Source organism: Hemicordylus capensis, chromosome 2 (genome assembly GCF_027244095.1).
Source record: "Hemicordylus capensis ecotype Gifberg chromosome 2, rHemCap1.1.pri, whole genome shotgun sequence".
Taxonomy (NCBI): Eukaryota; Metazoa; Chordata; class Lepidosauria; order Squamata; family Cordylidae; genus Hemicordylus; species Hemicordylus capensis.
In genome coordinates this window covers 31,510,628-31,526,293 of record NC_069658.1, presented here as the reverse complement: position 1 = coordinate 31,526,293, position 15,666 = coordinate 31,510,628, and the positions used below count along the sequence as shown (strand labels likewise).

The 15,666-nt window shown below is 41.6% G+C and overlaps 1 protein-coding gene across 2 annotated transcripts in view; it reads left to right on the top strand.

Moving 5' to 3' along the window:
• The window catches only part of HCN1 (hyperpolarization activated cyclic nucleotide gated potassium channel 1), a 310,860-nt gene extending 297,201 nt beyond the window's left edge, over nucleotides 1-13,659 (top strand). Inside the window, exons 7-9 of one of the 2 annotated variants that reach the window (XR_008317402.1) lie at nucleotides 3,847-4,011; nucleotides 6,569-6,728; nucleotides 9,329-9,462. Coding sequence is in view for 1 of the 2 variants with exons in the window: in XM_053301293.1 (XP_053157268.1) it covers nucleotides 3,847-4,011; nucleotides 9,329-10,161 (998 nt within the window). In the remaining variant the exon portion in view is untranslated. Of the gene's footprint in view, nucleotides 1-3,846; nucleotides 4,012-6,568; nucleotides 6,729-9,328 lie in introns of both variants that reach the window. The other variant, XM_053301293.1, reaches the window with a different exon arrangement.
• The last annotated feature ends 2,007 nt before the right edge of the window (nucleotides 13,660-15,666 follow it).

Sequence of the window (15,666 nt, the reverse complement as noted above, 5' to 3'; positions counted from 1 at the left end):
GCCCATGAAAATGGGGTATTGGAGATTTTGGGGAGTGGGAGGCAAACTCTGGGAGAGACAAGGAAATCACAACTGGAGCACCTCATGATGGCTGCAGGCTGGCCGCTGCTACTGTATTTACTCATTAAGCTTCCCGAACAATGCTGTGTGATCAGTGTTCTCTCTCATTTTTTTCAACTGTGTGCGGAGTGAGTTTTGTTCTGGGCAGCAGTATCAAGACAGTGTGAGCGCACATGCATTCAGAGTGGGACATTCCTGATTAAACCTGAGCAGGATCTAAAATTAACTGAGTGGACATCAAAAACCATGTGAGTGCGTGCACGCCTTAGAGGGAACCTTGTGTGTGATAGTGTAGTGTCCTCCTAACATGGGCTTCCAGGGGAGAAATGGCATCTCTCAGAGACTGCTGCAATTTCTTTCCAGAAGTCCCCATTAGAGTGTTGCTGCATCAAAATGTCATGTCCATCTAGGGATTTTTTATTTTTGGGTGGTGGGGGGGACTGGCATCTGCCAGTCAGTGTACCCTCTAAGGCATGCTCATATATTATTATTTCTTGTTTACACAGTCACACAGGTGTTATTGACTGGTTTGTTTTATCCAGACATTGAGTCCTTCCCAAGGACCTGGGATGGCTGAATTTTATTATCAATATTGTTGTTATTATTATAGATATTGTCGCAAAATATAGGCTGTTCCCAGTAAAGTTGTGTTTTGTAATTGGCTGATGGGGATTTCTGTGGCCCCTATGGTGTTGAGTATTTTTATTTATTTTTTTATTCATTCATTCATACTTTCATTCATTCATTCAATTTCTATACCGCCCTTCCAAAAAGGGCTCAGGGCAGTTTACACAGAGAAATAACAAATAGATAAGATGGATCCCTGTCCCCAAAGGGCTCACAGTCTAAAAAGAAACATAAGATAGACACCAGCAATAGTCACTGGTGGTACTGTGCTGTGGGTGAATAGGGCCAGTTACTCTCCCCCTGCTCAATAAAGAGAATCAACATGTTAAAAGGTACCTCTTTGCCAAGTTAGCAGGGGTTATATACACGTCCTCACAAGTATTTTAATGTCCACTCACTTAATTTTAGATCCTGCTCAGGTTGAATCAGGAAGGCCCCACTCTGAATGCACATGCACACACACTGGTTTGATACTGCCGCCCAGAACAAAACTCATTCCACATACAGATTAAAAAATTAGAGAGATTAGACCACTGCTGCCAGCCAGTGGTCACCAGGACACCCCGCAGCAGTGAGTCCCGTTATGCTGCTGCTTTTCCTCTGCCCTTCAGGTGATGTGGAGATGGAGCCTCTCAAATCCATGCCACAAGTTCTCACTAGAGAACTTTTGGCTCAGCACAAATTGGCTGCAATGCATTCTCCTATATATAGATGGATGCACATGTAAAAAGAAAAGAAGAAATTGGGGAATAGATGGTAATAGCAGAAAGCAGAGGAAGGTTTTGAGGACAATAAAGTTCTTTCCCACTTGAGTTCATTGTTGGTATAATGTGGTGAGTTTTTCTGTACAGCACGGCTCCACACATTCCGCCCTCCAGCTGTTGTTGGCCCACAATTCCCATCAACCCCAGTCACAGTGGCCAGTAGGGATGATGTAAGTCGTAGCCCAACAACTTCAGAGGGCCAAAGTTGTGCAGCCCTGCTGTACAGCATACCAAAAAGAGAACTTAAACTGCCCTAGCTAGCTACTGATCACAGACAAAGGGGAGCTAAAATCAAGGCAATTCAAGAATGTATCTAATTAAATAACTATATACACAGTACTTTTTTTTAGAAAGAAGAAGCATTTTAAATTAATTTAGAAAGACAGACCTGCCTCCAGGCTCTCAATCAAAAATTATATTTACTAACAAGAGGCATGTATTTTCTTCAAAATGGAAAACCATCCAAACTAAGAAGAAGAAGAAAAACATTGTTATGAAGAGAGAAAGGAGGCAGAAATTAGCATTAGGCTCTCATGCAGATAGACCCTTTTAGCAGTCCTTGTTCTTCCTCTAAAATGTATGGTCTTTTCATGCTTCTTATTTTAATCTCCTCATGTCCCCAGAGTCCACAGTCATTTTATATAATGGAGTAGCCCTCAGCAGTACCCAGCTCTGTTTCAAAAGACTGAAGCTATTTCCTTCCTTCCTTCCCGCCGTCCCTCCCTTCCTCTGCTTCCTTCCTTCGGAGCACTTTTCACTGTTCCACCCGCCCAGTCATGTGAATGGCCCCCAAGTGGCAGTGGCTTCTCCAAGGTTGCAGGCAGGATCACTTCAGTCTGTTAGCTGAATATTTCTTTTGCCTAGCCTGGCACTTCTGTTATATCAGTAGTAAATTGTTTACCATTGAGTTTATGTTAGTGAAGCAAAATTTTAAGAAGCTGCTTAAGAATCTGAAAGACTTTCTGTAGCAATTTCAGGTATGTCCCTCTTCTGTTAAAAAGGTTTGCCCTTTTGTGCACAAGCTGAGAGTGGTCATAAATCCAACACTGAATGGATGCTAGCCCCCTAGGATTAGACTGCTTGCCAGAAATGGCACAGGGCTTTTGAGACAATGGTTCATTGTGGCATCCTTTCAGCTAGAAGGTTCCCCAAAGTGACAGTTAATGCTAACCTCATTCTAATTTAGTGTTATCCTTTTATTAATGAATTGCAAGATCTCCTAACCTTTTTCATTGCTTTCACACTGGCATACAGTTCTAATAGTGTTTATTGCTCTCAGTGCCTCTATCAAAGCGATTATAATCCTGACAGTATCCTCTAATCATGGATATAATTTCCCAGAAACACAGGAGCTAATGAGGTGTTGCTAGCAACTGGGAACAAATTTACTTGTTCATTTGTTAAATCTTCATTTTCATCTGCAGTAAAGATAAGATGCCTATACATTGGAGTGATCCAAAATGTGTATATTGTCCATATGAAATTGGTGGGCTTTGGCGGTGGTGGTGGTCGTGGTGGGTGTCCTTCAAAGTAGAAAGGTGGCTCAGGGATAGCCTAATCCAATGAACAGTAGAGGCTGCTGCCATGGTTAGGAAATTATCAAGTGGGAGACATGATTTACCCCACTGTGGAAAGCAGTGTATGGGGCAAGGGACACCTGAATCCCATCTTCCATATGCTGACCAACATGACAGTCAACCCTCTGCTAACATTAGGGACCTACCAGGGTGATGCAAGAACACGGGATTTCCAGGCAATCCCAGTCAAACTGCTGTGTCAAACTGCAATCCTGGTCAAACTGCTGTGGTTAAGCAGCATTATCCACATGATGATTACTCTCTTAATGTGCTCTTATGCAGGTTTAGAACTAATATAGGACATCTCATAGAAAAGTACTTCATAAGGTGCAAAATAATAGGCAGCATCCAGACCAATGCTGCTCTCATATTAGAGCATTCCAACCACCAGCACCACCCACCCACACAACCCTTCCTTCTGTTCCTTAAGAATCCTCCAGCCCTCGGGAACATTTTGGTGTGTTGTTGTGTTGTGTTTTGTTTTGGGTTTTTTGGAGGGGAGTGGCCTTCAGAGACAGCAGAGGAAAGAGGAGTTGGGGGGGATCTTGGCAGACTGGCATGTGCATTCTAGCACCAGTCGCTCTGTATATTCTGTGCTTTATTTATCAACATTATGTGCATCACCGTCCCTTTATTATGGAAATTATATATCAAAATGAGGAAGCAAGTCATTACATTTACTTAAGAAAGAAAATATCCCTCTAAAATGCTGCAGCTGGATTTGAATTGTGACTCTTTGCATGAGCTTATTTTTCAGCTACACATTTAACTGTTTCTTCTGTTTTCCTTTCTGTGTTTTATTCTTTTCTTCACTCCAGAGATCTGCCTCTTGACTAAGGGCCGCCGCACTGCCAGTGTGAGAGCTGACACATACTGTCGGCTGTATTCTCTCTCCGTGGACAACTTCAATGAGGTTCTAGAGGAATACCCTATGATGAGGAGAGCATTTGAAACTGTAGCCATTGACAGACTGGATAGAATAGGTATGTTTTTTTCTTTTAATGTACTTAGCCAAAAACAAACCTATTCCTTTCTGAGACAAGGAAACTAATGCATTTTGTCCTACTAAATATAAATGCATGAATTGAATTTCTATACTTTTTTTCCTTTTATTTGTTTGTTGCTTCATTCGTTCTAATATTTACTCAATCTCAAAAGCTTGTGCATATGGACAATAGAGTTTTAAATAGTATGCTCATTAAATTTTAAGCTATTCTATTGACATTAGAACAACAGTCAAGAAAAACTGATGAAACTGTGAAATATATAATTCCAAAACTGACTCTAGCTCCTTTCTGGCTTAACCCCAGCTCCTAAAAGTAATCCCAGACAGAATGGATCTTTCACTTTTTCTGAAAGATGATCAGGTCTCCAAGTAGGGATGTTACTGAATTCCTCTGTTGCTGAAATTCACAGCAAAACTCATGTTTCCAAACTGGTCCAGCTCCCCAACAGATCAGATTTATAAGATATAGGCATGTCTCCAGATTTTGTGCATGGATACATTTGCAGAAAAATATGTATTTAAATGTGTACTTTGCAATGTATTATCCCACCAGCTGTTTGAGTAAGAAATACTTGAGAAAAATCTTGAGAAAATACTTGAGAAAAATCATGTTTAATTATGGATTTTTTCTCTAGTGACGGAAAAACAATATAAGAATTCTTAGCAGAAGAAAGCGGAATGGAAATCAGAGTAAAACAGCAAAGTTCAGAAAGAAGAAAGCAGATAGAATCGTCCATTCATAGAGTAAAATGCATAATTGTGGTGCAGCCACCCAAAACGCTTTTGTATGCGTGTGCCATTCCTGTTTGAAAATGGTCCACAGTTGGAATTGTTCATTGTGTGCTTTCAGTTTATCTTGAAGTTTCTTAGACTAAGACAAAGCTCTTAAGAACTTTATAGGTTAGAATAGTATTAGTATCGTGGGAAACAGGAACCCAGGGCAGGCTCTGGAGAACTGTGTAATAGGCTTCTAGCATCCTGCCCCCAACATACCACCTTCATCAAAAATCTGTTGGATTTTGAACAAAAATCAAGTAACCCATGTACAATGCACTACATTAACCAGCTAACCATGTGTGAAAGTCAATAATTATTCATACATAATTTTTTTTCACGGTTGCCCCTACAACATCTGGGGATCCCAGCCTCATTACTGAAACCAGAACTAGTCCAAGGCTATGCCCATTCATGTCAAATATCTCCATCCCCTCAGGTCACCAGCTCTACCAGCCAAGATAATCTTCTGTTTTGTCTTGCTTCATTCAGGCCCTTCCCATCTACTTCTCAGCTGTAACTAGACACTGAACAAACACTTAGCTGCACACAGCCTACTGATGGCCTTCAGTTCATCTACCCCATGTTCTTTGGCCCAGGAATACATGTATATGTTGAACTTGTAGGGGAACAAAATGGTTAGTAGGGTTTCCATTATGCAACAAATGGCCTATATCTTCCAGAATCCTCAGACTACCTAAGACCTCCAAGGAAAACACTTCATATCAAAAAAAATTAGCTTCAGTAGGTCAAGATGTCATTGCATTCCACCACCATCACTTGGGCCTGGCTTATGTAGATCAGGATGCTTTAAAAATGGATCATTGCCCTGAAACCCTAAGCATTCTGAGATTATTATTTATAGTGTTTCTCTGTTCCACTTTTCCTCTGGGGAACTCAGGGGTGCATGAGATCATCCCATTTTTTCCACATAAGAACCCTGTGAGGTAGATGTAGAATGTATATAGATTAGAATGTAGAATTCAGGATTATGCAGTGATATTCTCACCAATTAGACCCTGCCACTGGGAGCATGATTAGCTGGAATGATTAAGTCAATCTAAGGCTGGGCTTACCCACAAGTTTCTGTGGGTGGCCCCGAGGTATTGGCAGTGCCTTAGGTGAGGCTTCAACTGCTGACTTGGCTCACCACTCTGGTGGGGGTTAGCCCCCTTTCAAAGCCAACCTTTGCAAGCTTTGAAAGTGCCACAGAAAGTGGGGAGGAGGGTTACCCCTAGCCTCCTCTTCTCTTCTTATAAACTTTACAAGGAGTATGAGGAGACATTTTGGTCCCCAAAAGCTCCAATGGCAGCAGCGAGGGGCACCTACCACCTGTGCCCCAATAATCTGCCACTGGAGGAGACTGCTTCACTTTGCCTCATTTGTCTGGGGCTCCCTAACAGCCCCAGGAAGATCTTTGAGTGCCAAACCCTGGATCTGTTGGCTCTTCTGAAGCTTTGGTGTGGCATGAAGTTATCCGTTTCCTCTGCATTACTCAGTGTGCATGTTTGAGCATGAGTGAGTCACCCTGCCTCTTTCACTTGTCTGTTATACGTTAAAGAGGGAGTTGTTCACCTCTCTGCATTTGGAGCTTATGTATCACCCTTGGCCAGAATTTCATGACTCCTCCCACCTCCTTGCACACTACTGTGGACGTGTAAAAAGAACGACTTGCTTGCTTTCAGTGCTTCTTGTAACATGCAGAAGAGCTCTGCATCTACTGTTTGAGTTCTTGCACAATGTATTAACTTTTTGCAAAGGGAAGAGCGACATGCAAAGAGCAATGGGTCATGAGAGGGGAAGACACTGGGAGCCATGAGGGAGGGACATCTCCTCCTGCAACCTGAAGCTTTTTGCCGTCACTGCCCTCCCCTTTTCAACAATGCAACAAGCTTTCAAAGGAAATAAAAGGCAAGGAAGGTGAGATTCTTGAGAATTCTTTGCAAACACAAACCATGCAGAAAAGCAGCCCAAATCAGATATGTAAACTTTTAACAGCTAGTATAATGTAGCCTCCTCTGTTCTATTACATTAAATGGCTGTGTTGATTTATGAATAAAAAAAATTGTTACCATAAGAGAGAAAGCATAGAGGCTGTCAGCAGCATTTTCAGCAAAGCTCCATGCTGCACAGAGTGGGGAGGGAAACACCCTGATGCTATTTCTCTGCTCCAAATGGGGTGCAAGAGGCCTTTTGCTGATCCAGAACATTAACTGGGTTTTCAATCAAGTGCTCAACAGCTCTTGGGGATTTTGCAAGGATTTGATTTGAAAGCTCAAAAAGCCAATCAGACCCTGCACTTTTACCCAGCTTTCCCATCTGCCCATCCACCCACCTTGCCCAAGAAAAAAGTGGGGTCTCTCCTGCCCTGCTGCCTTGCCCTCTGCCATCTGTTAACCCCTTCTGATTTCCCAATGTAAGCCTTTCTTCCTTGGGGAAATTGGGGAGAACTAAAAGGGGATAAATAAAGGCAGGATGCATGCCCTACTTTTTGCTGGGCTGAGCTCCAAGGTGGGGGGCAGCCTGTTCGATTGAGAGAGGTCCACATTTTGAGGTTCCATGTTGAATACTCACCGCACCCTGCTTTATATTAGCTCATATGGTAGACTTGTGGAGCACATCACCACACCGGTTGGGCAGTTATCTATATGCCAGCCCAGATCCCATCAAGCCAAAACCAGTGGCAGTTGACTAATCCTCACCATTTCCAAGGTATCCAGGTGATTGTCCAGGGGCACAAGGCTTATGCTCTCTTACATACTTGTAGCTCCTTGGCAATGCAGTCCCTTTTTTTACAAAACCAGTGCCATTTATGTAAATTTCAGATTATTCGGGTTTGAATAATCTGAATAATTACATGAGTAATTTTATGATAACCGTTTCTTCAAGAAAAAAGCTACAAGGAATATTCAGGTTATTATTAGAGTAGATTTATTTTTAAGAGGACTGGATTTGTGAGTAGTAGTGTGCTATAACACATGTACTGGGTATTCTGTTAATATGCAGTGACCCTTATTACACAACCAGGTACTACATAATGTGCACTGAGTTCATATCAGTTCACAGACATTTGGAAAGATTACTCCTCTCAATCTGGTGGTCACTGCTTATCAATGTTTAATAATTAGTTCCAGGAAATGTGTTAAATGGGCGCATGTATTTATAACTTACATAACCCGTTTAGCATTTGGGAAATTAAGACAGCCTAACAAGGAGACAGACTCTTTAACACTTACAATCTGGTTGCTCCTTTTCCCTTTATTTCCACTGTGAGTAAGTTGTTGTTATTAGATGGCAAAGACTATTTGCACATTAAGAGCCAAGAAAGTGCCTGAAATAATAAAAGCAAATTGGCTTTTAATAGGCACTGGTCTTTATCGGGGAGCCACAAATTTAGGCTTAGGTCACTAGCCAGCTATTATTTGTGGTTGCCACAAGGCCTCCCTCTTCCTTCAGATCCTTTTATGGCACACAGGCAGAGGTTTTAGGAGATAAATGAGACTTATTATTTGCACTGGGATATGGAGATGGTATGAAACAGTGGGAGCCCTCTCCTGCTGCTCAAAAAGGGTTTTTTTGAGCAGCAAAAAAATTCCAAAAATAAAAATAGAAGCAGCACTTCCAAAATGGCAGTGGAAGTGAGACCTCTGGGGAGGAGATCTGTGTTGTGCTGGGTGTCCTGCTCACTAGAGGTCTGGGGGCACTCACCACTGGTGAGTTGGCAAGTGGATTTGTAGATGCCTGGTCTTTATCATTAGTACAGTAACTAGCAAAATGTCCATTGCTATTCTGGGCCAAGTGTTTGTGATCCTACGGTTCTTGGGATTCAGCACAAAGGCCCCAGAGGGTGCAGCACATTGCTGTGTATTCTGCGCAGAGAAGTACATTGCATGGACTTGCCAGTGAGAGGAGGCCATTCAGTCACATGGATGGAAGGAAGGTTTTGCCCTGAACACAACAGAACCTCCATATGAATGGTAGTATGTTAAGTACTGTGTCCCTCAGAACTACTTGCTAAGAGGGGTAATAGTGAGGGAGGGTTGTTTAGGCCCTACTTTGGGGCATCTGATTGGCCCCTCTGGGAAAGGAAATGGAATGCTGGGCCTGTGGTTTGATCCAGAAGAGCTGGTCTTATGTTGATTTAGAGGAGTTTTCCCATAGAAGGGAACAGCAACTATGCACTTACTTGGGACATCATAAAAAGATGCACTGGAAGACATGGGGATTAAATGTGATCCCTAGTACTGATGACTTCCAAGTGACTCAATCTACTGAGAACCAAACCTGTTTCCTTCTGTATGACCTCTCCCCTTCATCTACCTTGTCCTACCCTAGCTTATATTTCTTGTCACACTAGGATGTGACCAGAAGATTGAATGTACAGATTGAATGTGGCTGATGGTGTTCCTCAATTATTCTAACAATTGCCTTGTTAACTTCAGTGCAAAATGTGAATGATCTGTCAATGTATCAAAGGTTTGCTAATTTGAGTGTTGTTATGTCCATTTCACCCCTCAAAGGAAAGAAGAATTCACTTCTACTTCAAAAATTCCAAAAGGATCTCAATACTGGAGTTTTCAACAACCAGGAGAGCGAAATTTTGAAGCAGATAGTGAAACACGACCGAGAGATGGTGCAGACTGTTGTGCCAGTGAACTTGCAGCAAATGCCGGCTCTGAATTCCAGCATGCCAACCACAGCCTCATCGATGCAGATCAGGACCCAGTCCCCGCCTGTATATTCTTTGACCAGCCTCTCCCACGGGAGCCTGAATTCTCCAACACCGAGCACACAAATGCCCCAGCAAGTTGCCGTTTTCTCACCCTCCTCCTACCCTTCTGCAGTCTGTAGCCCACCAGTACAAAGTCCTCTGGCTGGCCGAACTTTTCAGTATGCAACGCCTACAGCTTCACAGCTGTCCCTGCTGCAGCAGCAGCAGCAGCATCCACAGCAACAGCAGCAGATGCCTAGTGCATCACAGAAGAGTGATGTCCATAAGAGTACACAAGCTCTTCACAATGCTAGTCTGACAAGAGAGGTGAGGCCTCTCTCTGCCTCACAGCCTTCTTTGCCCCATGAAGTTTCCATGATTATTTCTAGACCTCACCCGACAGTGGGAGAATCTTTAGCCTCCATTCCACAGCCAGTCTCCAGTTTCCAAAGCACAGGCATCCAAGCTGGGAGCAAAGGCACCATCCCCCAAAGAGTCACCCTCTTCCGCCAGATGTCTTCAGGAGCAATTCCACCCACACGAGGGGCTGCACCATCAACAGCGGCGCCACAAAGGGATTCTTCCACAGTCTTAAACAGTGAACTAGAAGGAGACAAACCACGGTTTGCTTCAAACTTATGATCCATACAAACTATAAATAAAGCAAAGACATAACATGCAACTGAGATCACTCCTGGAAACTCTTTTAACTGGATTTTGGAGAGCCCCTGGCTGTCTCCTTATGAAAAGGAAAACTTTAGACAAATCTAACTTTGAAATCAAATGTACAGGATAGAGAGATAGAGAGACAAACATCCAAAAGAAAAGAGAGCTACCCAAATGGCCTCTCATGTCTTCCTTTCTTATAAATCATTATATGAGTCTAAAAACATTTGTTGTAATATTATTTATTTTTAACCTGGTTCTCTGTTTATGAAGAGAGTTCATGTTCTGCTGGAAAATGAAATTCTACAGTAGAATGAAAGTGTTATTATTCCAAGAACAAAGCCACACACACATATACGCAAACACACACTAAAATTCATAGAACACATGTTACCTTGGAAATAGCACCTGTTGAACAATAGTTTTTAACTTTTCTTAATCAAAGAGAATTGAGGCGTACTTCCCATTTTAGAGGTACAGATTACTTTTTTTGGTGCTTTACATTCAGGTTTTGATTGAAGGACCATCACATTCTGACTATCCACAGAAGAGGTTCCGGCAGTACCACTATTTTGGATGAAATCTAACCTCTGAATCACTCTCCTCTTTCAGAAAGCTGAGCGGACTTCTGTCTTCATTGTGGGGGGGACAAATTACCAGAGACTCATTAATCTTGCTGTAAATAACTTTTTAGACCCAAATAATAACAACAAAAATAGCTCCTGTGTGGTGTACCATCGCAAAGTATTTGTTTAGGAATTTAGTTTCAGCTCTTCACGCCAAAATGTAACATTTTAAAATTTTACTAAATATAAAATGCAACACGACTGTAATGCAATGGCTTGAGACCTACAATGCTACTTTTACATGCAGTGTTTTAATGCAAAATTGTATGCTTGATCCTGCTGTGTCTGCTTCATCCACTACCATCCTCTTTTTCTTCTTTGCCCTGAACAGTGTCTGAAGTACTCCACGCATGCTTGGGGTTTCTTTTATTTTTTTGGCAGAAAAATCAAAAGATAAGCAAAACAAAAAACATACACCACCAGTATGTACCCCAACACAACTAATAGGTTCAGTCAGCAATTTTAGGGGGAAACTCCAAGATATCTTCTTAAGTTTGGAAAATGATAAATGTCAATTGATTGTTTCTGCATCTCATTTCCTATAATGCTGACTTTGAATCTGTAGTTAAAGACTAGAAGTGATTTTATTTTAATTTATTGAGTGAGTTATTTTGTCTTTGGTTAGGCGTTCAGGTGTGTTCTCTGTCCTCACTGTAGTTTAGTAGTTGACTGTGGTGATATTTTAAAAAAAGAAATAAGTATACTATAGCATCCTGTTTGTCTGGGAATGCACGATTTGCTCAGTGTATACTATAATAATTTGGACGACATATTCTACTACGGCATGTAGTGTCAAACATAGAGACAAGGTTACTTTTTGTTATAATGCTTGCAAAAAAGGGAGGAAAACTGTTACAGAAAGCAGGGTTAAAGCATACGGTTTTGTAAACCTTTTCTTTCAATTGCTGTGATCATCATGTTATCTTGAGACTAAAGGTACTCCCGGATGGAGGGTTTCCAAATGTGAAGTGTACAGATTTAGGACCAATTAATACATTGCCTACATGCTACCAACACCTGACACATTATACATTACCATGTACTCCATCACCACGTGGATGGATTTTGCAGAGGTTACTGAGAGCAACTGCCTTGGGATAATGGCAACCATGCCACTGTGGTTATGTATGAACCAGACCTCAGTGTGTTAGCCAGCTGCAAGCCATAATGGGATGATAGTGATCTCTGTCTTGTCCAGATGGCTTGGCAAACTGGGGACTACAAGATACAGCTGAAGTAGCAAAGTCCAGTTTTGCAACTATTTGCACATAAATCCCACAATAGTTACCCCTCTTTCTTGAGGCACTGTCTCCTCCACTTCCGGGTTCCTGCTTCTGTGCAAAACCAGAGTGGACGAAGCCGTGCTAGACCTGTGTCATCCTCTCTGCAAGGGAAGTCCCTTAGCAAATCATGAGTGCCTGGGGAGGCTCACGGTTAAATGAAGACTGAAACTGGCCATGTCATGTTTGAACTGCATTACAAACTATTACATAAACCACATTATCCAACCCTTTGGGTAAAAAAAAAGTTAACCATTGATAAGAGAATGTGCCCATTAAAACTGACATCATTGAGCCCTGGAAGAGCAAAGTGGCATCACAGAATTATGCCCTGTGGTGCTTTCAGATACACTTCAAAGTGAAGCTAATTATGATCAAAGAGCACAGTCCACCAGGAATGTCTCCTCTGGAAGCTGCATCCATTTCAGTGGGATTTGTTCTGGAGATAGCCCCAGTGGATTGTATCTAAAGTTTGCACTCTCTCGAGTGTGCAAAGCCTTTACTCTACAGGAGCCTCACTGTCCTCAATGAGACAACTGTGGAATTAGGTGGCTTGAGGTTGCTGCTCAGATGTCATGCTGCCTGTTATGCCTTTTTCCTCAAATGGTGTTTCAAATGCCTAAATAAATGTCAGCCAACCTTACAATGCAATCTTGTTCACATCTGCTCAGAAGCAAGTCCCAGTGAAATCAGTGGGACTTGCTCCCAGATAAGGGTGTGCATAGGATTGCAGTCTTAGATGTTTTTGTGAATCCCACTTCACAGCTGAAATAAATGTAATGATGTCATTTATTACATGAATATTATGCTGATGGTATATGGGAATGTCGGAAATTGCATACAAGGAATGTAATGTTCAAAATATGGGTAAGCTGCAAGACCATTTATTTTTTGGTACAATAGAGCCCTGACTTTATTTTAATACTGAAGATAAATTCTATCCAATTTATGATGATCATATTCTGGTCCTTAAAACTGTTCAAGGTTTACATTTGATAGGAGTATAATGGAGTTGGTAGTGAACTATTTTTATACATATGTTTATTTTATTTTAAGTATTATTAAAAAAAACATTAACATACATGGTCTTTCAGTGAAATCATAAAAAACTTTTTAATGACTTTATAACAGAGTGGGCAAAATCGAAGGTTTGTAAGAATTCAAAATGGTACAGGGTATAAATTATATACATATATGTATGTATGAATGTGTATATATATATATATACATATATATTTAGGTTATGAAAGAATTGACTCTCATTTCTGTAATATAAAGAGTATCCATTGCTATTTTGACAATTGTCCTATTTTTCTCTGTATATAAATACGCCCTTAAATATGGAACCTTGCATCTATATAGGATGAAATGTACTTATGATGAGGTTGGATCATGTTGCTGCTAAAAGGACAATACATCAAACTGATTCCAATGACTGTGTGATCAGGGATGAGTTAGATTTTTTTTCCCCCTTTGGTCTTTGCTCAAAGCCATAAATATATATATAAATATAAAGATTATTAATAAATTGAAGAAAAATATAAAACAATAAAAATATGAATATTTTATTTCCTTTGTGATGTTTCCAGCCAAGCATAGGAACTATTCTTTTGACAGGAACTGGAGTTTTATAATTTCCTTTAAAAGTTGTTGAGTGGACATGTAGCAGATATTATAAAACACAGGTAGGGTCATCACATTCTAGGTTAGAATAGACCTGAAGGTGAACTGAGTGTTACCACAAGAATAATCAATTGTGCATTTTTTGAGCTGATCATCTGGGAAGGCCGTAAACTACACCCTCACAAGCCTGGAGAGTCTTGATGTACTGTGAACAACTAGGCTATGAATGGGAATGCATAAAGAAGAGATGCAAATAGCCAGTTCAGTGGGCCCAGATGAGCATTGTGCTGCACACATCTATTTCAGTCGTACATGCAGAAGCCTGCTGCCACCTGTGCATCCACCAAATAGATTAGGGTGCTTAGTTGTAACCTGACACATAATTAGGCTGCTTAAATTCCATTGCTATCAAGATGTTGTTGTTTTTAAACTGCTCAGGGTCCAAATAGATGGTGCACCCACCATGTAATCAGGGCCTGTGAGACTGATCTTTCAAATCTAAACAGCTACCTGAAACCATGATCTATAACAGGGATGTGACATGGGGAGGGAGGGGTAGTAGTAGTAGGTCTCCCCCCTGGTCCTGATTCAGATCCCTTCCCCACAACTGCTAGATGTCACTCCTGGGCGGGAGGAAGCTTCCAGGGGCACCAATGGGGTTTTCCCCTTGTCAAATGGCAACTGTAGGATAGCATCTATCGGGATTTGGGCCATGGAGGGTGCAAAGAGTTAAAGTCTCCCACCACCACCTGTAGCTTGAAAGAGATGTTCAGGCAAAATGTCACATTTCTGGTTCTTAAAAAAAATTAAAGACACTCATCACTATCCAGATCAGGATTATTTATTTATTTATTAAACTTCTATACCGCCCAAACTTTCGTCTCTGGGCAGTTAACATAAAAACAATTAAAACACATATAAAAGTTAAAACCTTGCAACAATTTAAAACAGCCATAAAATTAAGAACAGACTATTTTAAAATGCTGGGAAAGCTTGGGTGAAAAGACGGGATTTCAGGTGTTTTTAAAAAATTGCCAGAGATGGGGAGGATCGTATCTCAGCAGGGAGCACATTCCACAATCTCGGGGCAGCGACTGAGAAGGCCTGTCTCTGTGTAGCCACCAAAGGAGTTGGTGGTAGCTGGAGACGGACCTCCTCTGATGACCTCAATGAGCGGTGTGGCTCATAGTGAAGAAGACGCTCTCTTAAATACCCAGGTCCTAAGCCATTTAGGGCTTTATAAGTTATAACTAGCACTTTGTATTTTGCCCAGAAACCTATTGGCAGCCAGTGAAGCTTCATCAGCAGAGGAGTAATGTGGTCTCTCTGAGATGACCCAGAGACCAGCCTGGCTGCCACATTCTGAACCAACTGGAGTTTCCACACTACGTACAAAGGCAGCCCCACGTAGAGCGCATTACAAAAGTCAAGTCTGGAGGTTACCAACAGATGTACCACTGTTTTGAGGTCATTGATCTCAAGAAATGGGCGCAGCTGGCGTATCAGCCGAAGCTGATAGAAAGCACCTCTGGCCACTGCCTCAACCTGAGAAATCAAGGAGAAGTGTGAATCCAGAAGTACTCCCAGACTGCGAACCTGTTCCTTTTGGGGAAGTGTAACCCCATCTAGAACAGGTAGATCAAGATCATCTCTATAGAGTTCTGACCCCACACATAAGTACCTCTGTCTTATCTGGATTCAGCTTCAGTTTATTCTCCCTCATCCAGCCCATTACTCCTTCCAGGCAGTCATTTAGAGAGGATATGCCAACTCCTGAAGAAGTTGACATGGCGAAGTAGATCTGGGTGTCATCAGTGTACTGGTAACACCTGGCTCCAAATCCCCTGATGATCTCTCCCAGCGGTTTCATGTAGATGTTAAAAAGCTTTGGAGATTATTACAGTGGAAGTGGTGTTATTCCTTTCCCTGCCCCATTTTACTGATGAAAATAG